At 34.3% G+C, this 27,904-nt stretch overlaps 1 protein-coding gene across 7 annotated transcripts in view; it reads left to right on the plus strand.

Annotated features, from left to right (window-relative positions):
- KIAA0586 overlaps positions 1-27,904 on the plus strand; it is a 139,489-nt gene that overhangs the window by 35,376 nt on the left and 76,209 nt on the right. For 6 of the 7 annotated variants that reach the window (XM_081289316.1, XM_081289314.1, XM_081289312.1 and 3 more), the window contains exons 9-17: positions 2,841-2,996; positions 4,603-4,726; positions 8,419-8,551; positions 9,162-9,382; positions 17,886-17,958; positions 19,502-19,732; positions 20,766-20,940; positions 23,552-23,746; positions 25,026-25,213. In XM_081289316.1, coding sequence (XP_081145442.1) covers positions 2,841-2,996; positions 4,603-4,726; positions 8,419-8,551; positions 9,162-9,382; positions 17,886-17,958; positions 19,502-19,732; positions 20,766-20,940; positions 23,552-23,746; positions 25,026-25,213 — 1,496 coding nt within the window. The remainder of the gene's footprint in view (positions 1-2,840; positions 2,997-4,602; positions 4,727-8,418; positions 8,552-9,161; positions 9,383-17,885; positions 17,959-19,501; positions 19,733-20,765; positions 20,941-23,551; positions 23,747-25,025; positions 25,214-27,904) is intronic. The other variant, XM_081289313.1, reaches the window with a different exon arrangement.

A 27,904-nucleotide genomic window follows, 5' to 3' on the forward strand; every position in this document is an offset into this window, starting at 1 on the left:
AATTTTAAATTATTTTTCAACTTGTTCAAATTATGAATCATGTCCTAATTTATGGTTTTAAGTAATAGCCTTTATAATTTATCAGAAACCCTTAGAAATTTAGAAAAATTTATTTACTAATAAAATTCTCCAATTTCTCTGACAAACTGCATATTTACTGTGTTTCTTGATTGTGTCAAGAAAAAAACAACTGAGTTAAAATTATAAGCTATTGTAATCCCCTCTTATTTGTAGTTTTGCTTGTTGAGGTTTAAAATTGTCCATGGTCACCTGTGGCCTAAAAATATTAAATGGAAAATTCTAAAAATAAACCAATTACAAATTTTAAATTGCATGCTGTTTTGAGTAGCATGATGAAATCTCATACTGTCTGGCTTATTAGTTTTGCCAGCACATGTGAATGATCCCTTTGTCCAGTGTATCCATACTGTACTGTTTGTGTGTACAGGTAAATGATAATATATATAAGGTTTGGCATTATCTTTAGTTTCAGGCATTCATTAGGGTCTTGGAACATATCTCCCCAAGAGTAGGGGAGACTACTATATTACTAAATATTTTCAGTTTGACTAATAAAAATCTGTTTATAGAATTAAAAAAATTATAATAACAAAGAAATACACAGCTAATTTCTTAAACTTTTGGAATTTAAAATAAATAAACAGATATTTTTCCAAATTATTGATGTTTTAATAACATTAATGAAAACCAAACTCTTCATTTAATGATGTACAGGTCTGTGTATTTCTAATATTTTATTTGTTACAACATTGTTGTATCACAGTCATTAAGCACTTCTTTTACTTATAAGGTACGTTTATTTTGCAAATGAGCAGTCCTTACAACACTGTTGTGAAGTAGTCTGAGTCAATTTTTAAGTTGTAAAAAGGAATATGAAATACAGAAAGGTTATGATTGGACTGTTTAAGGTTACTACATTGAGAGTTAGGGCATGAGAGCAAGGTCAAGAGCTCTGATTTCAGTATGACCGAGCCTTGATCCTTCTACATAAATGAACACTTTTCCCCCTACTATATTTACTCAATTCCACAGAATAATTTTGTTTTTGTAGACTTAAGCTGTAAAGAAAAAAAAATGACTGTTTTATCGATTGCATACTTAATTTATTTCAGTGTTTATATTAGTTATGATAACAGAAATAAAAGAAAAAATTAGTTTAATTCAACAAATTCAACAATTAGCCCTGCGAGGTGACACACACCTATAATCCCACTGGCTAGGGAGGCTGAGGCAGGAGGTTGAAAGTTCAAAGTCAGCCTCAGCAAGAGTGAGGTGCTAGGCAACTCAGTGAGACCCTGTCTCTAAATAAAATACAGAACAGGGCTGGGGATGTGGCTTAGTGGTTGAGTGCCCCTGAGTTCAACCCCTTGTATCCCTCTCCCCCCAAATTCAACAAATTAAACTTTTTATTTTTCTGTGTTTTTTAATGAGTATGTGTCACTTTTAGATTTTTTTTTTGAGAGAGAGAGAGAGAGAGAGAGAGAGAGAGAGAGAGAGAGAGAGAGAGAAGTATATTTATTTTTTAGTTTTTGGCGGACACAACATCTTTGTTTGTATGTAGTGCTGAGGATCGAACCCGGGCCACACGCATGCCAGGCGAGTGCGCTACCGCTTGAGCCACATCCTTAGACCTACTTTTAGACAGTTTTAAATGTAGCACAAATACAGTTTTGTATTTTTTCTTTTTGTTTTTTTTCCAAAATAGGATAGGTTATGTGCTGACATTATAACAAGTTTGTAGAGAGGCACATCTGATACAACAGTGTGAGTACACAGTCATCACACCTATGACCTGAAAAGGATCTGTATTTCTTTTTTATTAGCATATTGAAAGCATTTCCTGTGTTTTATATAATTATTTTCACCAGTTTAATTTTTTCTTTTTTCAGTGTTGGGGATTGAACCCAGTACTTCATGCACACTAGTCAAGCATTCTACCATTGAGCCACACCCACACCCTATAATTTTAAAATTTAATAACTAAAAGTCTGTTGACATGACTGTTACCTTGAGGTTGGACAGTTAGGTAGGTTTTAGGGTTTTTTTTTCTTGATAAATAATACAGTAATGAATATCATCACATATTTAACACTTTTTAAAGTTTTTTTTCCTTATGATAAATTCCTAAGGGTAATGTTATTTAGGTGGTATATTGCTACATGGTTTATCAATTTTCATTACCATGAAAAATGTCTAGATATACCATTTTTTTTAAAGAGAGAGTGAGAGAGGAGAGAGAGAGAGAGAGAGAGAATTTTTTTTTAAATATTTATTTTTTAGTTCTCGGCGGACACAACATCTTTGTTGGTATGTGGTGCTGAGGATCGAACCCGGGCCGCACGCATGCCAGGCGAGCGCGCTACCGCTTGAGCCACATCCCCAGCCCTAGATATACCATTTTCACCACAACTTTAATAGTACTGAATGTTGCCAGGCCCGCCAGCCTCAGCAATGGTGAGGCACTTAGCAACTCAGTGAGCCCCTGTCTCTAAATAAAATACAAAATAGGGCTAGGGATGTGGTTCAGTGGTTGAGTGCCCCTGAGTTCAATCCCCTGTACCACACACACAAAAAAATGTTATTATATTTATTTGTGTTTATTGCTTTAGTGAAAAATATTTAGTCTATTTCTTTTGACTTCTAGTTAGGAATGAAGTTATTTTTCTACTTATTTGTTAATAATTTATGTATTTATCAATCCTGTGTACTTTTGGTTTTATTTTTAATGTACAGGAAAGAATGATACTCTCTAATTTTTAAATTTTAACAAGCAAGTTAAATTTCTTATTTAATATTTTCTATTAAAACACCTTTAATAGAGTTTGAAGATATGGATTTTAATGAACAAAAATCTCCTTTGGAGACACCAGCACCTCGCAGGTTTGCTCCAGTACCTGTTTCAAGAGATGATGAAATGTCAAAGAAGGAAAATCCCATAGAAGAAAAAGAAAACATGGAAATGTTAGGTCAGAGAGGTAAGAAACAATTATAGATATACCTGCCTTGACTAGACCTATTTCAGATTAGGAAATTGTCCTGAAATTTTGTCACTCATGATTTGGAATTCTCTGTGTGCCCTGTAACTAGACTGATATCTCTATTTTCACTACTTTTCTGTAAATGATATTTATGGGACAAATCAGTCTTCTTTAGATTATCTGTAGGAGTTGAAGGTATACATTTATAGTTATTTTTACTATCTTCTACAGGTTATTACTTAAACTTTTATTACTATAAAAAATAATGCCTTGTTGAAGGTAAGACTGATCATTTTTAGAATGTGTTTCCTTATATTGTTTTTAGGTGTGAATTTCAATAATAAAACTCAGGGAAGTTAATATTTATCACCATGTTTCACTGGAAAAAGTGCTAATGTATGAACTATTTTACTAGAAAACAAGAACTTTTATAAGTGACCTGAAATAATAGTGTGCTACAGAGCCTTAAAATGTAAAATGTAAAAGTAAGTGAAAATATTAAGCTGTAGGTTTTTATTCTTAGATTCCTTTAAATGCATTCAAGTCTTACCTTAGGCAATTTTCAAGAATTTAGAAGATAATATTTATTAAAGAAACCAATTTTACGAAAAGTAATTTCTTACGTAGTCTCACTAAAAACAATTCCAGGAAGATCCAAGTAATTGTGAGGAAACAAACCTCCTTTTTACTGATTTACAAAATAGTTCAATTTCTGGAGTTTTGTGATAATGATAGTTCCCTCTGTGACAGAGACAAATTTAGTCTTTTTGCCTAATATAAGTCATGTTTTTACCAGAGTGGTTTATATGAGGTATAAATATTTAGTGTTACTTGGTGAGTGTATTTATAGTCTACTCTTTTGTCTTAATCTGTTTTCTGTTGCTATAATGAATTCCTATAGGTTGAGTAATTTGTAAAGAAAAGAGGTTTATTTAGCTCATGATTCTGAAAGTCCAAGAGCATGGTGACTTATATGGGATAGGCCTCTGGTGAGAGCCTGCTGGTTCTTGACATGGTGGAGGGGCATCGCATGGCACAAAAGGAAGCTAGTCAGAGAGAGCTTGGTTTTTTTTTTTTTTTTTTTTTTTTTTTTTTAAAGTGAGAGATGGAGAGAGAGAGAGAAAGAGAGAGAGAGAGAGAATTTTTTAATATTTATTTTTTAGTTCTCGGCGGACACAACATCTTTGTTTGTATGTGGTGCTGAGGATCGAACCCGGGCCGCACGCATGCCAGGCGAGCGCGCTACCGCTTGAGCCACATCCCTAGCCCAGAGAGCTTGGTTTTATAATGAACTCACTCCCTTGAAAAACCTGGTAACCCATTAATACATGAATGGATTAACTCATTCATGAGGACAGAACCCTCCTGACCCAATTACCAACCAAAGTTCCTGGCTCTCAAATACAAATAACATATAACTTTAAGGATTAAGTTTGTAATGCCTGAAATTCAGAGGACACATTAAAACCATAGCAATTGTGGAGTGAATTAAGTAGATAGTCATAGAAGCTGATTTAGGCCAGAGTACTGACATAGTGAGATGTTATGTAAAGGAGAAATTAATTAATATTTGGAAAATGATACTGTATTTTTTCTATTACAGGAAATGTAAGACTGTTGGAACAGATTTTGAATAATAATGATTCTTTGATAAAAAAAAGTGAATTGTTAGACATAACCTCACTAACTAGGCCGACAATGGAATGGAAACTTGAGGAAAAAAACAGGTAAAAATAAGAAATTGGAATGCAAACTAAACTAGAAAGAGTTTTGTTCATATTTCTAAAGTTTATTTAAGAATATTAATAAATTATTGTTTTTAAAAATTATCTTCAATTTAGATACTATTTTCTGATTCTAATGTATCTTTCTCTTTTTCTATAACATAGTAGGACAGGGAATGGGTTGTGAGTATAGTAGAAATGAGGACAGCTATGAGAATGATGTGTTTGATGTTGTTAGAGAAGGGACATATAAAGTGTCATTGTACTATTTTTACTTTTGTATATGTTTGAAATTTTATGTAAGAAAGATTTTTTAAAAAATCAAGTAAATCTTGGCCATAATTATATTTCCCTTCTATATCATGAAAACTACAGTAATAAAAATTTAAAAGAGCCACAACTGGAGTATTTTTATGTAAATATATTGTACAATTTTAATTTATTTACATTTAATGCATTTATTGCTAATATATTTATGCCTGCCATATTGCTGTGTATTTTCAACATGTTTCAGATCTTTTATTCCACCACTCTTCCATTAGTGCTTTCTTTTAATTAAATAGATATTTTCTAGTGTACTATTTTAATTCCTTTGTTTCCTTTACTACATTTTTTATAGTAATGTAGTTATTTATTGGTTATATAGGAATTAAAATTGACATTAGTTTAAAACAAACTAGTTCAGATTAATATCAATTTAATTTCAGTAGTATTAAAATTTTTCTCCAATGTCTCTCTTCCCTCCCCCTTTTTTCCACTATTGTCAAATTATATTTTGATCAATTATAAGCCCTTCTATACAGCTTGATAACTTAAAATTTATACAGCTGTTTTTTGAATCAGAAGAGCATTACAAAAATAGATGTTATTTTTTATGTATATATATAATTGACCTTTATTTGTACCCTTTGTTTCTTCTTATTGATTCATGCTAGAATCTAATGTCTTTTCATTCTAAAGGACTTTCTTCAGTATTTCTTGTAGGTTGGGTCTTTTTTTAAAAAAATATATTTTTAGTTGTAGATGGACACAATACCTTTATTTTTATGTGGTACTCATCTCGAATGTGTGCCTTCCACAAGCAAGATGAGCACTCTACCACTGAGCCAAAATCCCAGCCCCGTAGGTTGGGTCTTCTAGCATTGAATTCTCTGTTTTTGTTTATATGGGATTGTTTTTAGTTTCTCCTTCAATTATTCTTGTTTGTTTGTTTGAACATAAATTTATTTTCTCACATTTGTGGAGGCTAAAATCTAAAATCAAATTGCCAACAGGGCTGATTTCTTCTGAGACTTCTCTCCTCAGTTTGTAGATGGACTCCCTCTTTTGTTTCTTCTCGTGGTCAACCCTCTGTGTACACATGCATGCCTCTATTATCTTCTCTTTCACTTTTGAAGGATAGTTTTGCTAGATATAGAATTTTTGGTTGGCATTTTTTTTTCCTTTCAATACTTTAAAGTATCATCTTACTTCCTCTGGACTCTTACATAAAGACTGATTAAAAGCCAGGTGTTAATCTTTTTGAGGATCTTTTGTAATATGATGAGTCACTTTTCTTTTGATGCTGTTCAGATTTTCTCTTTGCTTGGGATTTTGGACAGTTTCCCAATGATGTATTCAAGTATGGATATTTTTTAGTTTATCCTATTTGAAGTTTGTTGAGCTTTTTAGATGAGTAGATTAATTTTCATTATACTTGGAACATTTTGGCCATCATTTGTTTCTTTTCTTTTTTTCCTTTTTTCTTTCTGTTTTGATGATAATAATTTAGATACTATTTTCTGATTCTATTATTGTTTTGCTAGCCAAGGAGAAACACAGGGACTCCTGTCCCAGAGTTGGTGATTTTTGGACCATCATTTCATTGTATATTAAATAGTATCAATGATATATGTGATGATATGCTTGATGGTATTCCATAGGTCTCTGAGGCTCTGTAAATTGAAATTTTCAATTACAGAATTTATATTTGTGTGTTTTTTCTTTTTGGCAAGACTTCATTCTTAAATTTAACTTTAATTTTTTGAATAGGTTTCTTTAGTAATAGCTGATTTGTAATCTTTACCTAGTTAGTATAATATCTGGGATTTCATAAGGACAGTTCTACTGACTGTCCTTTTTCCTGTGTTTGTGCTTTTTTTTTTAAAAAAATTTCTTTGTGTGTATCAAAACTTTTGTTGAAAACTGGACATTTTAAATAATACAGTAAGGCAACACTAGAAGTCAGTGTTGTTTTGCTGTACTGGGAATTGTTGTTCATACAGCTGGTTATTTAGTTACTTTCCTGGACTAATTCTGTAAAGTCTGTATTCTTTGTCATATGTACCCACTGAAGTCTCTGTTTTGTGAACTTAGTCTGCCACTGATTGGAAACAAATTTACTTATCTTGATAATTCAAGATAAGTAAATTTGTAAATAAGTAAATAAGTCTCTTTATTTTCATGAATGTACATGTGCATTTATTTTTTTATAAATCTGTCTTAGGGGCTGGGGATGTGGCTCAACTGGTAGCGCGCTCGCCTGGCATATGTGCGGCCCAGGTTCGATCCTCAGCACCACATACAAAGATGTTGTGTCCGCCGAGAACTAAAAAATAAATATTAAAAATAAAATTCTCTCTCTCTCTCTCTCTCTCTCTCTCTCTTTTTAAAAAAAAAATCTGTCTTAGCCTTTACTTCCTACTCACAGACAGCCTCAAAAGCAGTCAGATGTGAGAGAGTTGGACCTTCTTTGGTCTTTTGGGGTGTGTGTATATAGCCCCATATATGTGTACTATCTTCAATATCCCCAGGAATATGGTAGAGCTTACTCAAACTCCACTATGGATGTCTCATTCCTCAGTTTTTTGAAGTTCATTGTCCACAGTCTTGTTTGCCTCAACTTATATCAGTATCTCAGGCAGCTGAGATTTTAACAATTTCTACTTTTAAAAAATGCTATAAGGATAGAGTTTCTTACTGAGCTCCTGAGTTAGGTCAAATAAAGCCAAACTCAATGAAGGAGATTTTTAGAGGACCTCCAAACCTGTTATACCCTTTTAAGTTGTTGTAAGGCCATAGTTTTCAAGTCTACCACAGAGTTGAGGAAAAGGTCCTGATAATGAAATAAGTTAAAGTTATACCATAAAGTTTACTGATCTTTACTAAGAATCAGCCATTTATTTCTTGCAATAAATGATCCTCGGGTTGTTGTAAGCCTTTCTTTAATTTTCAAAGTTCTGAAATAAAATTGACTTTTTAAAAAAATATTTTTCTGTTGTTGATGACCTTTATTTTTATTTATATGTGGTACTGAGAATTGAACCCAGTGCTTCACACATGTGAGGCAAGTGTTCTACCACTGAGCTACAACCCCAGCCCCTAAAATTGATTTTGATGTTAGTGTTCTCGTTGCTTTTATGGAAGAGTGACTTTTCAGAGTTCTTTCTCCACCTGTCTGGAAATACTTCTGAATGTTAGTTTCTTGAGAGTAAAACCCTTTTCTGCTCTTTTCCTATGATACCTAAACATTTCTGGTAAGATTAATTTTGTCTCTTATGATTTCTTGTGTTTCATATATTTATCACATAACTGGTTAATTACATGATACAGTTTGGTAGACTACCATTTATTCAACTATACCTAAGAATGTACCAAAAGTTCATGTAATCAGTTGTTTACTGAATTGATGAGAACTTGGGAAACTTTTCTTCTAGCATTGGAACTCTTCCTTCTCAAAGATTTCCATCCTATGAAGATCTAGGCGCATCTAAAATGACTATGCAGAAGTCTAATGATGTTCTTCATGATTGTGGCCAAAAGAAGAAAGAAACAAATGACATGCTCCAGGTAAAGTGGAAATAGTGTTAAAATTGATGATTAGCAAGGTAAAAATTGTGAAGGAATAAAAAAGTTCTAAAGACAAATCAGGAGGAAGGATGAAGATAAAGGTCTGAAAAAAACAAAAACATGGCAGCCAAGTCTATTCCCTTTAAACATGTTTTCAGAGGCCTTCACCAATGATTTTTACTTACTATTCTTTGTCCAGACAAAGCCATATGGTTATCTGTGGCTTTCCAACTTCTGTTGGAGAGGGAGAAAAGGAGAAAGAGAGCTGTGAATGGCTCTTGTTTTTCTAGTCCACAGTGTCTTCTATATCACCCTACAGCCAACTTGCTCTTATTTTGTTTAGCTGTCTTCAGCAATAGAACTGTCATTGGCCACTGGACTGCCTAGCATTGCTATGGATATCCCATCTCTGTTTGACACTGACATTTGTATTCCTAAATGGGAAAATATTGGTGCCGTATATTCTCTTGTACCTCTTCAGTTTGACAGATTGAGTCTGAAGAACATGTTGGCATGGTTTATGGCCCCAACAGTAGTAATAGATCTTATTTGGATTAAAGTAATCAATGTAAGTTTAACATGGTAATTTTTTTCCCTTTTTTCTTTTAAGCAGAAAGACTTGCCAATTATGATGAGGCTTGCTGATCTTCCACAGAATTCTGTTAAGCTTCAAACAGCCAATACAACAAGATCTGTATTGAAAGATGCTGAGAAGATTTTGAGAGGAGTACAAAACAATAAAAAAGTACTTGAAGAAAACCTAGAAGCCATTATTCGTGCAAAAGATGGAGCTGCTATGTACTCATTTATCAATGCTTTATCCACAAATAGGTGAGGCAGGATATTTGCATCCCAAAGATATTTGTGAAGCTTCCAGTTCTGCTCCATAAGTTTTTTCTAAGCATGTCACTTTGCTTAATGTGTTTTGATATTTAGAAGTAGTTCCTTAATGCCTTTGAAGATATAGAACTTATTATAATGTTGGAATTTGGATATATACATGATAGGGATACTTTTTAAAAAATTTATTTGTTTAATTTGTTATACATGACAGTAGAATGCATTTAAATTCTTAGTACACAGAGCACAATTTTTCATGTCTCTGTTTGTACACAAAGTAGAGTCATATCATTCATGTCTTCATACATGTAGTTAGGGTAATGATGTCCATCTCAATCCACAATCTTTTCCACCCCATGCCCCCTCCCTCCCTTCACCTTTGCCCTATCTAAAGTTCCTCCATTTCCTCCCATGCTCCCCCGACCCCCAGTATGAATAAGCATCAACATATCAGAGAATATATTCGGCCTTTGGCTTAGCATGATATTCTCCAACTCCATCCATTTACCTGCAAATGCCATGATTTTATTCTCTTTTATTGCTGAGTAATATTCCATTGTGTATATATATCACAGTTTCTTTATCCATTCATCTATTGAAGGGCATCTAGGTTGGTTCCACAGTTTAGCTATTGTGAATTGTGCTACTATAAACACTGATGTAGCTGTGTCACTGTTTTTAAGTCTTTTGGGTATAAACCGAGGAGTGGGACAGCTGGGTCAAATGGTGGTTCCATTTCAAGTTTTCCAAGGAATCTCCATACTGCTTTCCATATTGGTTGTACCAATATGCAGTTCCACCAGCAATGTATGAGTGTGCCTTTTTCCGAACAGCCTCCCCAGCTCTTATTGTATATGACAGCAGAATGCATTACAGTTCCTATTACACATATAGAGCACAATTTTTCATATCTCTGATTGTATACAAAGTATATTCACACCATTCGTGTCTTCATACATGTACTTAGGGTAATGATGTCCATCTCATTCCACTGTCTTTCCTACCCTCTCCCTTTCCTGTCTGCTCCCTTCCCCTCCCATCCCTTTGCCCTATCTAGAGTTTATCTAATCCTTGCTTGCTCCCCCTCCCAACCCTTCTATGAATCAGCCTCCTTGTATGAGAGAAAACATTTGGCATTTGTTTTTTTTGGGATTGGCTAACTTCACTTAGCATTATGTTCTCCAACTCCATCCATTTACCTGCAAATGTCATGATTTTATTCTCTTTTATTGCTGAGTAATATTCTGTTGTGTATATATACCACAGTTTCTTTATCCATTCAGCTACTGATGGGCATCTAGGTCCACAGTTTAGCTATTGTAACTTGTGCTGTAATAAACACTGATGTGGCTGTGTCCCTTTCGTGTGCTGTTTTTAAGTCCTTTGAGTATACACTGAGGAGTAGGACAGCTGGGTCAAAAGGTAGTTCCATTCCAAGTTTTCCAAGGAATCTCCATACTGCTTTCCATATTGGCTGTACCATTTTGCAGTCTCACCAGCAACGTATGAGTGTGCCTTTTTCCCCACATCCTCGCCAACACTTATTGTTGTTTGTATTCTTAATAGCTGCCATTCTGATTGGAGTGAGATGAAAGAGTAGTTTTGATTTGCATTTCTCTAATAGCTAGAGATGTTGAACATTTTTTCATATATTTGTTGATTGATTTTATATCACCTTCTGAGAAGTGTATGTTCACTTCCTTGGCCCATTTATTGATTGGGTTATTTGTTTGGTTTTTTTTTTTTTTGGTGTTAAGTTTTTTGTGTTCTCTATAATATCCCAGAGATTAGTGCTGTATCTGATGTGCATATGGCAAAAATTTGCTCCCAAGCTGTAGGCTCTCTCTTCACCTCCCTGATTGTTTCTTTTGCTGAGAAGAAGCTTTTCAGTTTGAATCCATCCCACTTGTTTTTTTTTTATATTTTTTTATTGGTTGTTCAAAACATTACAAAGCTCATGATATATTATCTTTCATACATTTGACTCAATTGAGTTATGAACTCCCATTTTTACTCCAAATACAAATTGCAGATTCACATCGGTTACACACTCACATTTTTACATAATGGCATATTAGTGACTGTTGTATTCTGCTACCTTTCCTATCCCCTACTATCCCCCCTCCCCTTCCCTCCCATCATCCCTCTCTACCTCATCTGCTGTTGTTCAGTTCTCTCCCTTGTTTCCCCTCCCTTTCCCCTCACATCCTCTTCTATGTAATTTTGTGTAACATTGAGGGTCTCCTACAATTTCCATATGCTTTCCCTTCTCTCTCCCTTTCTCTCCCCCCACTCGTCTTTGTTTAATGTTAATCTTTTCCTCATGCTCTTCCTCCCTGTTCTGTTCTTAGTTGCTCTCTTTATATCAAAGAAGACATTTGGCATTTGTTTTTTAAGGATTGGCTAGCTTCGATTAGCATAATCTGCTCTAATGCCATCCATTTCCCTGCAAATTCTATGATTTTGTCATTTATTATTGCTGCGTAGTACTCCATTGTGTATAGATGCCACATTTTTTTTTATCCATTCATCTATTGAAGGGCATCTAGGTTGGTTCCACAGTCTAGCTATTGTGAATTGTGCTGCTATGATCATTGATGTGGCAGTATCCCTATAGTACGCTCTTTTAAGATCCTCAGGGAATAGTCCGAGGAGGGCGATAGCTGGGTCAAATGGTGGATCCATTCCCAGCTTTCCCAGGTATCTCCATACTGCTGTCCAAATTGGCCTTACCAATTTGCAGTCCCACCAGCAGTGTACAAGTGTACCCTTTTCCCCACATCCTCGCCAACACTTATTGTTGTTTGACTTCATAATGGCTGTCAATCTTACTGGAGTGAGATGGTATGTTAGGGTGGTTTTGATTTGCATTTCTCTGACTGCTAGAGATGGTGAGCATTTTTTCATGTACTTGTTGATTGATTGTATGTCCTCCTCTGTGAAGTGTCTGTTCAGGTCCTTGGTCCATTTGTTGATTGGGTTATTTGTTATCTTATTGTTTAATTTTTTGAGTTCTTTGTATATTCTGGATATTAGGGCTCTATCTGAAGTGTGAGGGGTAACATCCCACTTGTTGATTCTTGATTTTTATTTCTGATGCTATAGGAGTCTTGTTAAGGAAGTCGGGGCCTAATCTGACATGATAAAGATTTGGGCCTCTTTTGTCTTCTATTAGGCTCAGGATCTCTGAACTAATTCCTAGGTCCTTGATCCACTTTGAGTTGAGTTTTGTGCATGGTGAGAGATAGAGGTTTAATCTCATTTTGTTCCATATGTATTTCCAGTTTTCCCAACACCATTTGTTGGAGAGGCTATCTTTTCTCCAATGTATGTTTTTGATGCCTTTGTCTAGTATGAGATAACTGTATTTATGTGGGTTTGTCTCTGGGTTCTCTATTCTCTACCATTGGTCTACCAGTTTATTTTGGTGCCAATACCATGCTGTTTTTATTATTATTGCTGTGTAGTGTAGTTTAAGGTCTGGTATAGTGAGTGATGCCACTTGCTTCACTCTTCCTGCTAAGGATTGCTTTGGCTATTCTGGATCTTGTATTTTTCCAGATGAATTTCATGATTGTTTTTTCTATTTCTATGAGGAATATCATTGGGATTTTAATTAGAATTGCATTAAATCTGTATAGTGTTTTTGGTAGTGTGGTCATTGTGACAAGATTAATTCTGCGTATCCAGGCACAAGGAAGATCTTTTCATCTTCTGAGGTTTTCTTCAATTTCTTTCTTTAGCGTTCTGTAGTTTTCATTGTAGAGGTCTTTCACCTTTTTTTGTTAGGTTTATTCCCAAGGTTTTTTTTTTTTTTTTTTTTATTTTTTTGAGGCTACTGTAAATGGGGGTAGTTTTCCTAGTTTTTCTTTCAGAGGATTTGTCACTGATACACAGAAATGCCTTTGATTTATTTGTATTGATTTTATTTTATTTTTTTTAAAGAGAGAGTGAGAGAGGAGAGAGAGAGAGAGAGAGAGAATTTTTAATATTTATTTTTTAGTTCTCGGCGGACACAACATCTTTGTTGGTATGTGGTGCTGAGGATCGAACCCGGGCCGCACGCATGCCAGGCGAGCGCGCTACCGCTTGAGCCACATCCCCAGCCCTCGTATTGATTTTATATCCTGCTACTTTGCTGAATTCATTTATTAGTTCTTGAAGTTTTCTGGTGGAACTTTTTGGGTCTTCTAGGTATAGAATCATATTGTCAGCAAGTAGTGCTAATTTGAGTTCTTCTTTTCCTATGTGTATCCCTTTAATTTATTTTGTTCTGGCCAGTGTTTCAAGAAGTAGGAATAGAAGTGGTGAAAGAGGGTATCCCTGTCTTGTTCCAATTTTTAGAGGGAATGCTATAAATTTTTCTCCATTTAGAATGATGTTGGCCTGGGGCTTAGCATAGATAGCTTTTATAATGTTGAGATATGTCCCAGTTATTCCTAGTTTTTCTAGTGTTTTGAACATGAAGGGATGCTGTATTTTGTTGAATGCTTTTTCTGCATCTATTGAGATGATTATATGATTCTTATCTTTAAGTCTAATGAATTACATTGATGTAATGAATTACATTGATTGATTTCCATATGTTGAACCAACCTTGCATCCCTGGGATGAACCCCACTTGATTGTGGTGCACTATGTTTTTGATATGTTTTTGTATTTGATTTGCCAGAATTTTATTGAGAATTTTTGCATCTATGTTCATGAGAGATATTGGTCTGAGGTTTTTTTCCTTTAATGTGTGTTTGCCTGGTTTTGGAATCAGGGTGACATTGGCCTCATAGAATGTGTTTGGAAGTACTCCCTCTTTTTCTGCTTCCTGAAATAAATTGAAGAGTATTGGTATTAGTTCTTCTTTAAAGGTGTTGTAGAACTTGGCTGTGTATCTATTTGGTCCTGGGCTTTTCTTGGTTAGTAGGCTTCTGATGGGATCTTCTATTTCATTACTTGAAATTGATCTGTTTAAATTGTGTGTGTATATTATCCTGATTCAATTTGGGCAAATCATGAGACTCTAGAAATTTGTCAGTGCCTTTGATATTTTCTATTTTATTGGAGTACAAGTTTTCAAAATAATTTCTAAGTATCTTCTGTATTTCTGTAGTGTCTGTTGTGATATTTCCTTTTTCATCACGTTAGTAATTTGAGTTTTCTCTCTCATTAGCATGACTAGGATCTTCAATTTTATTTATTTTTTCAAAGAATCAACTTTTTGTTTTGTCAGTTTTCTTCAGTTGTTTCTCTTGGTTCAGTTTTATTGATTTCAGCTTTGATTTTAAGTATTTCCTGTCTTCTACTGCTTTTGGTGTTGATTTGTTCTTTTTCTAGCGCTCTGAGATGTAATGTTAGATCATTTATTTTTTGACTTTTTCTTCTTTTAAGGAATGAACTCCATGCAATGAACTTTCCTCTTAGTACTAAATACCTTCAAAATGTCCCAGAGATTTTGATGCGTTGTTATCTGTGTTCCCATTCACCTCTGAGAATCTCTTAATCTCCTCCTTGGTGTCTTTTGTAACCCATTGTTCATTAGTCTCCAGGTGTTGGAGTAGCTTTTATTTTTTATCTTATCATTGATTTCTAATTTCATCCCATTATGATCTGATTGAATGCATGTTAGTATCTCTACTTTTTTGTATTTGTTAAGAGTTGCTTTGTGGCAAAATATATGATCTATTTTAGAGAAGGATCCATGTGCTGCTGAGAAGAAAGTGTATTCACTCGTTGATGGATGAAATATTCTATATATGTATGTTAAGTCTAAGTTATTGATTGTATTATTGAGTTCTACAGTTTCTTTGTTTAGATTTGTTTGGATGATCTTTCTGTTGGTGAAAGAGGTGTGTTAACGTCACCCAGAATTATAGTGTTGTGGTCTCTTTGACTCTTGAACTTGAGGAGAGTTTCTCTGATGAATGTAGATGCTCCATTCTTTGGGGCATATATATTTATTCTTGTTATGTCTTGTTAGTGTATGGTTCCTTTGAGCAGTATGTAATATCCTTCTTTATCCCTTTTGATTAACTTTTGCTTGAGGTCTACTTTATTTGATATGAAGATGGAAACCCTTGCTTGTTACCGTAGTCCATATGAGTGGTATGTTTTTTCCTAACCTTTCACCTTCAGTCTGTGGATGTCTTTTTCTATGAGATGAGTCTCTTGAAGGCAGTATATTGTTGGGTCTTTTTAAAAATCCAATCTGCCAGTCTATGTGTTTTGATTGATGAGTTTAGGCCATTAATATTCAGGGTTATTATTAAAACATGATTTGTATTCCCGCTTATTTTTTTAAATTTTTGATATTTAACTTGACTTGGTTTCTTCTTTGATTGTTTTTCTTTTAGTATAGTACCTCCCTCTGCTGATTTTCATCATTCTTTTTTATTTCCTCCTCATGGAATATTTTGCTGAGTATTTTTCTGTAGTTTAGTCTTTCTAGTTGTAAATTCTTTTAACTTTTGTTCTTCTTGGAAAGTTTTAATTTTATCATCAAATCCAGCTAATATCCAGCTTAATTTTGCTGGATATAAGATTTTTGGTTGGCATCCATTTTCTTTCAGAGCTTGGTTTATTATTTCAGGATCTTCTAGCTTTCAGGGTATGAATTGAGAAATCTGCAGAGATTCTTATTGGTTTGCCCTTATATGTAATCTGATTCCTTTTTCTAGTGGCTTTTAATATTCTCTCCTTATTCTCTGTTTTCATTATAATGTGCCTTGTTGTAGATCTTTTGTGATTTTTGTACATTTGATGTCTTGTAAGTCTCTTATATTTGACTTTCCAATACATTCTTCATATTTGGAAATTTTTCTGATATTATTTCATTGAATAGATTGTTAATTCCTCTGGTTTGTAACTCTATGCTTTCCTGTATCCCAATAATCCTTAAATTTGGTGTGAATTCTTTTTTTTTTTTTTTTTTTTAGTTTTCGGTGGGCACAACATCTTTATTTTATTTTTTTTATGTGGTGCTGAGGAGCGAACCTAGTGCCCTGCGCATGCCTGGCGAGCGCACTACCGCTTGAGCCACATCCCCAGCCCATGGTATGAATTCTTGAATGTTCTGTTCAAGATTTCTCATCATCTTCACTGTGTGGTCAACTTTATTTTGAAGATTATATATTTTGTCTTCATTCTCTGAGGTTCTGTCTTTCAAGTGATCTAATCTGTTGGGGTTCTTCCTATTGAGTGTTTTTTTAAAATATTTTTTTCGTTGTAGATGGACATAACACCTTTATTTTATTTGTTGTATGTGGTACCGGGCATCAAATCCAGCTTCATGCATACTAGGCAAGCGCTGTACCACTGAATCACAACCCCCGCCCCTCTATTGAGTTTTCAATTTGGTTTATTGTTTTCATTTCAAGGATTTGTTTTTTCTTTTTTTTTTCCCCTAGAATCTCTATCTCCTTATTGAAGTAAGCTTTTGCTTCCTGTATTTTTTTATGTAGCTCTTTATCGAAATGATCTTTTGTTGCCTGTATTTGATCTCTTATGTCATCCTTTAATTCATAGAACATTTAAATTATGTACATCCTAAACTCCTTCTCTGTCATTTCTTCTGCTGTGCTGACCATGGATTCTAATAATAGTTTAGAATAATAATTGGTTTGTTTGGGGCACTTTCTTTCCTGGTTTTTTCATGTTCATGTATCTTCCCTTCTACCACTGTGGATCTGAGGTATTACGTTTTTACCCTACAGACTTATCTCGTTCCTGCAGGATTCCAATGCCTCTCCTTGATATTGCTTCTAGGCCCCAGCCGGTGTCCCAAGCTGGGAGTTATCCCAACTAAAGATGGTGACAAAGGCATCTCAAGATGGAGGTGGCCACTTTCAGAGATAGGGTTTTAGGTCAGGTTGGGCTGGGGTGCTGACATTGGATGACATGTTCAGAGATGCAACTCTGTAGAGTGCAGTGTTGTAGCTGGCAGCTGTCTCCAGACCCTTTCCAGTACCCCAGGTGCAAGCTACAGTGTGTAGGGGACTATGGCAGTGGTTGCAGTGTCCTAAGGTAGAAGTGACTGGAGGAGTCCTATGTAGGTAGATGGGGGTCCCCACAGGACTGGCAGCCGGAGGTCCTGCACGTGGCCCCCAGGTTTCCTGTGTGGGAGTGGTGGCTATGATTCCTGCATGGGAGAGCAGCTGGGAGTCCTCTAATAACTAGCAGAGAAACAGTATTGCCACTACTTGAATCCCAGGTCATGGAGTGACACAGAATGTATCCACCCTCTAGCCCGCCATCTTGGATCCAGTAGTACTTTTTATTGATGGAAATTTTCCCTCTATCATTGGAACACATCTTCTTTACTTCTTTTCAAACATTTGTCCTTCAAACATTTAATGAAAACTAAATACCATTAGTTTTTCCTTTTCAGATGAAAGAGATTGAGCTACACAGTAGATTTAGAACTAGTTAAGAATGATATTTGATTTAGGTCCTGTTCTCAGGGCATTAAGTATTAATTTAAGAAAATTCCTTTTTCTCTTTTTAGAGAGATATCAGAGAAAATTAGGATCAAAAAGATAGTAGATGAGTGGATTAAAACTATTTCGGCAGAAATTCAGGTATGTTTTGGTAAAATTTAAAGTTAAGTTGAATTTTCAGAATGTAGCATTAATTCCAGTTTATAATACTTGTTCTCAAAATATTCTTTACATCTGAGTTCACTGAAAATTCTTTATTTCCCTTTATCACTGTATTTACTTAGAAGTGATAATTTTGTTTTTTTATTTTATTTAAATTTTTTTTGTAGTTGTAGATGGACAGAATGTCTTTATTTTATTTGTTTATTTTTATATGGTGCTGAAGATTGAACCCAGTGCCTCATGCATGCTAGGAAAGCACTCCTACCACTGAGCTACAGCCCCAGTCAGGGATAGTTTTATTTAACAAATGTTTTATCTTAAAAATTATACTGTGACTCTTATCTGGAAAATTGTTGGTCAGAAATATGAGTAACTTGATAAAAAATTTAACAAAAGCATTTAGAAAAGATTTATATTTGCAAAGATGTTTTCAAGTCAGCATATTTAGAAGCATTGGCTCACTATCATAAAAATAGCAAAGTTACTTAAAAGAGACAGTTTTTTCCAATTTCCAAGATGACTAAGTGTACAGAAGTCACTTCCAGATAGAAAAACAGTACCTTCTCATATCCACAGAGGGCATGGTATATCTTTAGTGTCAGCATTGAAAAGTCTGGAAGTCATTTTTATTGGGGGCCAGTAATAGGAAATTATTTAAGTTTTATATATTTAGAAAGAGCAGAACAAGACAGAATATTCTGGTTTTTTTTTGTTTGTTTTTTTATGTTTTTATCTTGGAGGGCAAGGTGGTTTTTTCCTGACTATAAGAAGTACTTACGTGCTTACCTGTAGTGGTAAGAAGGTAAAGTGTCAGTCTGTTTTTAGAGCAATAAATATGGAAATACATTTTTAAACTTTCTTATGTTGAAGTATATATCTCTAATATAGTTATGAAGAATTTATATTTACATTATATTTATATGATGCCTCAGAAAAAAGTCGAAAGATTCAGAATCTAGTTCTGGCTTTGTAGCCAACTGACAATATATATTCCTCTATTGCTATGAATTCTGTGCAAAATATTTATCTTAGTTTTATTATAAATTAAATTTACTAAATTCCTATGGTTCAAACATCAAAAAGAATAAAGTTGCTGGGTGCAGTGGCACACTCCTGTAATCCCAGTGACTTGGGAGAACCGAGCAGGAGGATCACAAGTTGGAGAGCAGCCTCAGCAACTTAGTGAGGCCCTAAGCAATTTAGCAAGACCCTGTCTCAAAATAAAAAATACAAAGGGATGTGGATGCAGCTCATTGGTAAAGCACCCCTAGGTTCAATCCCCAGTACAAAAAAAAGAATGAAGTTTGTAATGAAAATTTACCCTGCTATCCCTATATCTCATTCCCCTTGCTCCATAAAATACTAGTCATTTTAAGAGATTTTTTTTTAATTCATGTGTAAGCCAGTATTCTTTCTTTTAAAAGCATTTTAAACTGGTAAACTATATAACAGCAAACAATTTCTGGTGTGAGAGCATTACTATTTTTGTAGGTTTAAGTAATTTTAATTTTGTTTACCTTAGGATGAATTGGCAAGAAAAGATTATGAAAAAAAGAGATCTGATCTTAAGAATCAAAGGACCAAGAAAGCTCAGAATATGAGTAAAGATACTAAAACCAACACAAAAGACAAAACTGTGAACAGGCCTATAATTCCAAGACAGCATTCTCAAAAACAAATAGAGGAACATTTTAGAAGTCCACCTATGAGGAGAAGCATGCCTGCTTCAGGTGTACAGAAAGAAAGAAAAGAAGTAAGATCCTAATCTGGTTTTGTGACATAAATGCTGCATTATAATTATTTCCTTTAAAATATATATAAAGAATTTATGAATAATGAATTAAACATGAAGATGTTTTTAAAATACAAAGCAGCATACAAGCGTAAACTATCTACACTATCAACATTTAAGGTTTTGAATTCATAAAGTGGAAGGTGTTATACAAAAGCTGCTTGTTGTTCCTTCCTTTTCAGATGTCGTACTTACTTTTTAAATATTTTTTAAAAGGTAGATTTTGCTGTGTTACCTATACTGACACCAGACTCCTGAGCTCAAGTTGTCCTTCCTTGGCTTCTGAGTAGCTGGGACTACAGGCCCATGCAACCACACCCAGCTTTTCAGATCTCAGAATCTTAGCATTAAAGTCATGGCAGGTTTACCTAGAGATCATCTAGCTCCCAAACCAGATGGTATCAAAAGTGTGTTTCATCTTTGTGTTTGTGTGGTTTGTTTTTAAATTTACTTTTTGTGCTTGGTGAGTACAAGTCATGGTAATAGATGTTGTAGTGGGAATTTTTGTGTGTGCTCTAACTAGGCTTTAATTTTCTTAAAGTCAAATGTAGTTTGTTGGGCAGATCAGCAAAGCATCTAGTTCTTGCCACTTAGTAAATGTTGGATAAATGCTGCCTTTCTGTGGCATTTAGATATGGTTGAAAGTGGGGTCAGGGATGTATGAAGACTAGGTTTGTTGTATTTTATTGTACTGGTATATATATTGAATATAACAAATATATAAAATGTATTTAAACATTTATTTTTGGTGCTGAAGATATATTAGTTATGTAAGAATTTTTGTGTTTCTTAGGTAGATGAAATGTGTATTTAAATTTTGTGCTTTTTAAACGTACATTTGAAAATTTCATCCAGAGTTTAAGAGCTATTTAAAATACAGGATTTTTCTGACCTGTATTCTTATTATAGGGCTTGAGCTAGCAAAAGGAGGCTCTAGAAAAATGAGGCGTTTGATGTCTACTTTTTTCTGACTTTAATAATTTTATATTCATAGGGGCATTTAAAATCAACCACAGTGATACAAGATGATGATTATATGTTACAAATATATGGAAAACCTGTTTATCAGGGTCATCGTAGCACTCTTAAAAAAGGACCGTATCTCAGATTTAATTCTCCATCTCCTAAGTCCAAACCACAGAGACCAAAAGTAATAGAACGAGTTAAAGGTAAGGAGCCCTCATTTTTTTTAATCTTTCTTTTTTATGGTATCAGTTTAATATGTCATTTCCTTTTGCTTGCTTTTTGTTTCTTATAAATATAGTTCAAATTATTTAATACTTAGGGATGGAAAAATAATTCTTTCTAGAGATTTGGGAAGAAATGGATGAGAACTTAAAAGATGCAGAAGATAGGAATAAGTGGGAAGAAATGTTGTAGTAGATGATATTTTCAGATAAGGCATCATAAAATTTTAATTTAATTTAATTTTTTTTTAGTTGTAGTTGGACACAATACCTTTATTTTATTTACTTATTTTTATGTGGTGCTGTGTATCAAACCCAGCGCCTCGAACATGCTAGGCCACAGCACCAGCCTGAAGGCATCATAAAATTTTTATTTAGGGGATAATGAGTCTTGACAATCCAAATTATAATCTAGGAAAAGTAGGCATTTCCTTGAAGACCTTGGTCCATCATGTTTTTATGAATGGAAAAATCAGCTTCCATAGCTGTTTATTATTGTGTAGTATTTATAGGCCCCGTTGAATTTTTGTTTGTTCTCAGAGAACCTTAGGTAGCAAGGGTGAAAATGTTTTTGTCTCTTTTGTTCACAAATAAAACATGCTCATTTATCACTCCACATTTTGACTCACAACAACCATTTCACTGGTACCCTTAAATATAACTTAGTTAAGTATTGACTGTTGACTGTGTTACATTTTGAAGTTTTTCAACTTTACTTTAGCAATCAATAAGCTATTTTGACAATATGTGATAATTAGTGAGTACCAACCCATTTCCTTTTCTTTCTAGAAGTTGGAGCTGTGACAACTACCTTAGTTCTCTTTTTTTTTTTCCTAAAAGTTATCTTTTATGATGTGAGGTTATTTACAAATTATACTGGTATTATTTTAGTAAACATATAGCTTATGTTACCCCAACCCTAATGTTTCCTATTATTTATTGGAGACTTACTATTAAATTATAAAAAAATTAAGTAAAATAAAAATATATTATATTTGGAGTTTTGAAAGCCTTCTCAAAAAATAGCTTGAGATTTTAAAATACTTTCATATCAAAAATATGAAATGGGGGGGTATACCAGGGATTGAACTCAGGGAGATTCAACCACTGAGCCACCTCCCCAGCCCATTTTTAATTCATTTTGAGACAAGGCCTCACTAAGTTGCTAAGGCTGCCTTTGAACTCATGATCCTCCTGCCTCAGCTTCCCAAGCCACTGGGATTACAAGCATGCACCACTGTGCCCATTCCAAAAGTAACTTTTTCAGTAATCCTTTTAATGTAGAATTGAGTGACCCTGTGGACACATGGTCATTCTGAGGCTTTGCTGCCAGCTACTCCTCTCCTTGGAGAGCTTTTCCTTCAAACACTCAGGGGGCTCCCTCTTAGTCCCTTCCACTTCTGCCTTAGATGTTATCTCCTCAGAGAGGTCTACTGGCCATCCTATCCAAGAGCTGTCTCCTGTCCTTCCTATTCTCTTGCCCCACCTTACTGTTCTTCATAGCATAACATAACTCTTACGTTATCTTTTATTTATTGTTTTCCTTACTACACTCACTGTAAGCTCTGTGAGTACAATTGGTTTATCACCTTCAGATTCTCTGTGTATGGAACAATGCCCAACACTTATTAACATATTAATGCTGAACATATTCATTCAATAGAATGAATGACTATCAAAGATGTAAAAGTATGGCACTAACATTTTTCTTTTTGGAATCATAAACAAAGGAAGTTTTAAAAAAATCTAAACCTACCCATGTGTTAAAAATAAAAATTTATAATAATGCCAGGAAAGTTTTAGAAAGTAGTTTAGAAAGTAGTTTAGTCTCTTTTTCCTTGATTTTCTTTTCTTTCCTTTTTTTTGTTTTTATTTTTTATTTTTTGTTTTGGTACTGGGGATTGAACCCAAGGGTATTTTACCATTGATCCACATTCACAATCCTTTTTTATTTTTGAGACAGGGTCTTTTTGTGAGGTTGCTGAGGGCCTCACTAAATTGTTGAGGCTGGCCTAAAACTTAAAGTCCTTCTACCAAGTGACTGGTTTACAGGCATGTTCCACCATGCCTGGCTTCCCTGTATTTTTAACTAGACAGGGGTGGCAAACTATGGTTTACAGGTGAGCTGTTTTTATAAATGTAAGTTTTATTTGAACATAGCTATGTTCATTCATTTACTTACTACCCATGGCTGCTTTCCTGATATATCAGCAGAATTAAATAGTTGTGACTGAGACCACATGGCCAACAAGGCTGAATTATTTACTCTCTGGCCATTTAAGATGTTTGCCAACCTTGAGTCTATAGGTTTCTTTTGCTTTGGGGCTCTGTAACTCTTTATTAAATGGGATGAAATATTTCTGTAAAGAAGAGTTACTGTATTTCCAGATGGTTATATAATAGATATTTAAGTAATATTTTTATTTTTTAAAATATTTTTTAGTGTTGACGGACCTTTATTTTATTCATTTATTTATATTCGGTGCTGAGAATTGAACCCAGTGCTTCACACATGTGAGGCAAGCACTCTACCACTGAGCCACAACCCCAGCCCCAAGTAATATTTTTAAATATCTACTGTTGATTGTTATAGGCACTAAAGTAAAATCAATAAGAACACAAACTGACTTTTATGCAACAAAATCTATGAAGATGGATTCTAAGATACGACATCCCATTACTACACCACCTCTTGGTGATCAGCAATATTTGTTCAGCCCAAGCAGAGAAATGCCTACTCTTTCAGGTACACTGGAAGGTCATCTAATTCCTATGGCAATTCTTTTAGGTAAGAACCAACAAAATATGTAGGTGAATTTTAATTTCTTAATCAGAACTGTTATTGAAACTATAGTCACTTGCCTTTTCCTGTATGTGTTGTTTTTAGATGTGGAGAGGGCCTCAGTATCTTCTGCTATATAATAGCAATCTGAAATAAGGGATTCCTGCCATAGTTTCACTCACAGGAAACTTTTTTTATTCTTTTGACATTTGATAGTACATGTCATAGATGAAGTGAAACTTTATGTCTATATATGTCATTGACATTCATAATAATTCAAGAATTAGGAAACCTGATTGACTTGTTAATTTTGTTATGTTTTTAAAGTACTTTAAAGAGCTTTTATATACTTTTGTACTAGGCTGGGATAAGTAGAAGTCATGTAATTATGTATTATAAGCTGATAGTTGTTATTTACTTATTTGAGGTTTCTGGTCATCATGTTAAAATTGAACAAATAATTTTTGCTGTTCAAATCTAATTAGCTTTTTTTTTTCTTTTGGTGCCATTGCCATTTTGTCTTAATTTTGATGGATGATTTAAATATGAAATTTTTAAATATAAGAGTTATTTATTTTTTATGGTGCTGGACATTGAACTCAGGGTCTTGTGTATGCTAGGCAAGTGCTCTAACTTTGAGCTGTATTCCCAGCCCAAGAATTTTTTATTTTTGATGTTATGGTTAATGACATGTCAACTTGACAGCTAACATGTGTTTAAACATGCCTTCTAGTATAATAATAGCTAACATTTTTAAAGCTTAAGCCCTTTATATATGTTCACTCATTTAACATAACAAATAGAGCACTTAGTGTAATATACCAGTTTTATAGGTAAAAAACCTAGGTACAAAGGGGCTAAGTAGTAATTTGTCAAAGACTATACAGGTGGAGTGGAGCTAGGATTCAAATCCAAGCATTCTACTTCAGAGTTTGTGCTTTTAATGAGTATATCATACTCTCTCTTAACGTAGAAATGTAGAAAACAAGTGGGATTTTGAAAGGAAAGCTGAGAAATTTGGGACAATATGTCATAATATTAGTGGTAATATTAGTGCCTAGCAGACTTTGTTTTGAGAATTAAATTAAATAGTACATCTAAAGTGGTTAATGCTAGTAAGAATCCCCACTGCTAAAAGAATGACATGGCATTTAGACAGCGGTGATGATGGAGGGAGATGAGTGCTTTCCTTTCGTGTAAGAAAACAGCCATAAAATCCAGACAGTGGGTTGTTTCTTTATTTTTTGAAACAATTGACTTTAGTTTTTTCCCCTAAACTTCTTAGGACAAACCCAAAGTAATAGTGATTCCATGAGGCCTACTGGAGTAATGGTAAACAAGCCACACCCTATAACTGTGACAACTTCTATTCCTCCATCATTTCGAAAATCAGAAACTGGGATAAAGAAACCCAACATAGCAGTTGTGGAAATGAAGTCAGAAAAAAAAGATCCTCCTCAACTTTCTGTACAGGTACACCACAGTACATGAGCAGAAACTTTTAAGGCAAAATCTTTGGCTTAATATGTACTTATAATCCATTATATTACTTCATGAGAACTTTCATCATGGCTCCTTCATTCTTTAAAACTGTGATGTTAATATGATGTCCCTATCCTTGTTGTGTATGATTTAAACTACTTTTAGGCCAATGACTTGTATACAGGTGACTTGACAGTATCCGGAGGGAACAATTGAGCAGTATATTATAATTAATTTAAAAAGAATGTTGAGATTTATATAATACTTCAAACTTTATGCAAATATATAAGAAAAGTTGAATGAATGTAAATATAACTTTCTTTTTGTGGCACCAGGGATGGAACTCAGGGCCTCATACATGCTAGGTAAGCACTCTATCACTAAACTATATCCCCAACCCTTTTTTTCCTCACAGTGTTTGGGATCAAATCCAGAGTCTCATGCATGGCTTGCAAATGCCCTACCCTTCCCAAGCCCTTCTTATTTTGTTTTGAGACAGGTTCTCCCTAAATTGCCCAAGCTGGCATCAAAATTAAGGTCTTTCTACCTCAACCTCCTGAATCACTGGGATTATAGGTGTTTGCTACCACTCCTTGCTAGATAGAACTTATTTTTATATTCAAGTTATTGATTCTCTTCAATTTAATGTATAATTTTAGTGAAATTCTAATTTAAAAATACTCATGATTTTTTTCTTTCTTGAACCATAGGATCATCATTTGGATATCTGAAACAATAAAGGGTTTAGAAAAGTTAAATGTTTGAGTACTGATTCAATATAACAAGACTTCAGAATTAGCCTTGGGTATTTAAAAATACTGTAATGTGATAGAGACTTCATTAATCAGTGGGAAATAGAATTCCTGTGACGAAAGCAATGCACTTATAATTGACTTAACTCAATTTTAGAGTTTGAATTCCTATTGCAACTAGCAATTGAGTTCTGAATAACCAGACAGCTAAAGTTTAATTACATAATATAAAAAAAAATCAGAATTTTTACAAAGCTGAAGCTAAGTATAGCTAGATATGAGGGGAAAAAAAAACCCTAGATATGATATAAAATTAGATTTGAATCTGTAAAACCTAAAGGTTTTATATTTTTAAAAATATCTAAATAAAAAATAAAAAGGAAAACAACATACAGTGAAAACATATGAAAAGAAAATAGTAGTGAATAATTAATTAAAAAATATAAAGACCTTTATAAATCAATAAGAAAACATATAGGTCTAAATCCTGAAATATTCAAAGGCTATGAATAAGAGTCTACAAAGGATGAAATACAGCTAATCATCAAGGAAATTAAATTTTGCTAATAGCCAAGATAATGCAAAATAAAATAATAATACACTTAACTGTTACTAAGCCAGGCATCGTGGTGCCCACTTATAATCCCAGTGGTTGGAAGGCTGACGCAGGAAGATCACAGGTTTGAAGCCAGCCTCAGCAATGTAGCCAGGGGGCTGTAAGGAACCTAGTGAGGTCCTGTCTCTAAATTAAAAATAAAAAGGGTTGAGGATGAGTGGTAGGGTACAGAGGTGGGGTTACTCAGAAAGTGACACGTGACTTCCACTGTTGCCCAGTCCCCTCCAGAGGGGATGAGGACCCTGGCCCTCTGTCTGCCACCCATACCAACAGCAGCACCAGGTCTGTGTGTCACAGGACCAGCTCCTGCCCTCAGCAGAGCAGCTGGAAGCAGTGCTCCCACCAGCACACTCTCTGGCCCAGCCACCAGCCAGGTCTCACTATGGTAAGGATGAGTGACAGGTTGAGTTCAAAGTCCTCCAAGCATCAATGAATAAATAAATATGAGGATGGGCCCCTAAGCTTCTGCCTCAGAGGTGTGCACAACCCACCCAACCCCTAGGAGACTACAATGCAGTATTTCTGTTCAAGTTGTGAAATACACACACACACACACACACACACACACACACACACGCGTGTGCGCATTCACGCGAAAAAGGGCTGGGGATGCGGCTCAGTTGTTAAGTGCCCTTGATCCCCAGTACCAAAAAATAAAATAAAATAAAAAACTGTTACCAAATAAGCAATCTTATTATCTAACTTTTGTTGAAAGTTGGATAAAACTTGGGATTAATTAAATTTGAATTATGTAAATAGAGATTGTTTTGATTGCATTTGCCAGTAATTGCTAAGAATCTGAAATATTTATGTCCTGAGGCCCAGGAAGTTATTAATCTGATAGCAAAGTTTAGGAAGAAAAGCCTGTGTGTGTGTGTGTGTGTGTGTGTGCATATAAGTTTTTTGGTGGTGATTTTTTGTATAATCATGGAAAAGTTGGAAATACCCTAAATGTTTATCATTAGGAATGTAATTAAAATAATTAAGGTATTTATATTTGTTGAAAAATTAAAATATAAAAATATAAAGTCCATACAGAGGCATGATAAGGTGTTTATGATCTAATAGTGAAAAATCAGAAATGAAAACTATTTTAGATTTACCTATGGATATAGCTATAGATAAATCTATAGATAAATATAAAATAGGTAAATATAAAAGGACAAAGAATATAGTAGTGAAATGGAGTTGGCTTAAGGTAGAATTTTCTGTTTCCTCCTTTACTTTTTATATTTTATAAAATAAGCTTTCATAATTTAAAAAGTTTGTTAGCCATTGACTTTACAATAAAAATTTAGAGGGCACATTTTCTAT

This window comes from Spermophilus citellus (genome assembly GCF_964194105.1).
Source record: "Spermophilus citellus genome assembly, chromosome: 4".
Taxonomy (NCBI): Eukaryota; Metazoa; Chordata; class Mammalia; order Rodentia; family Sciuridae; genus Spermophilus; species Spermophilus citellus.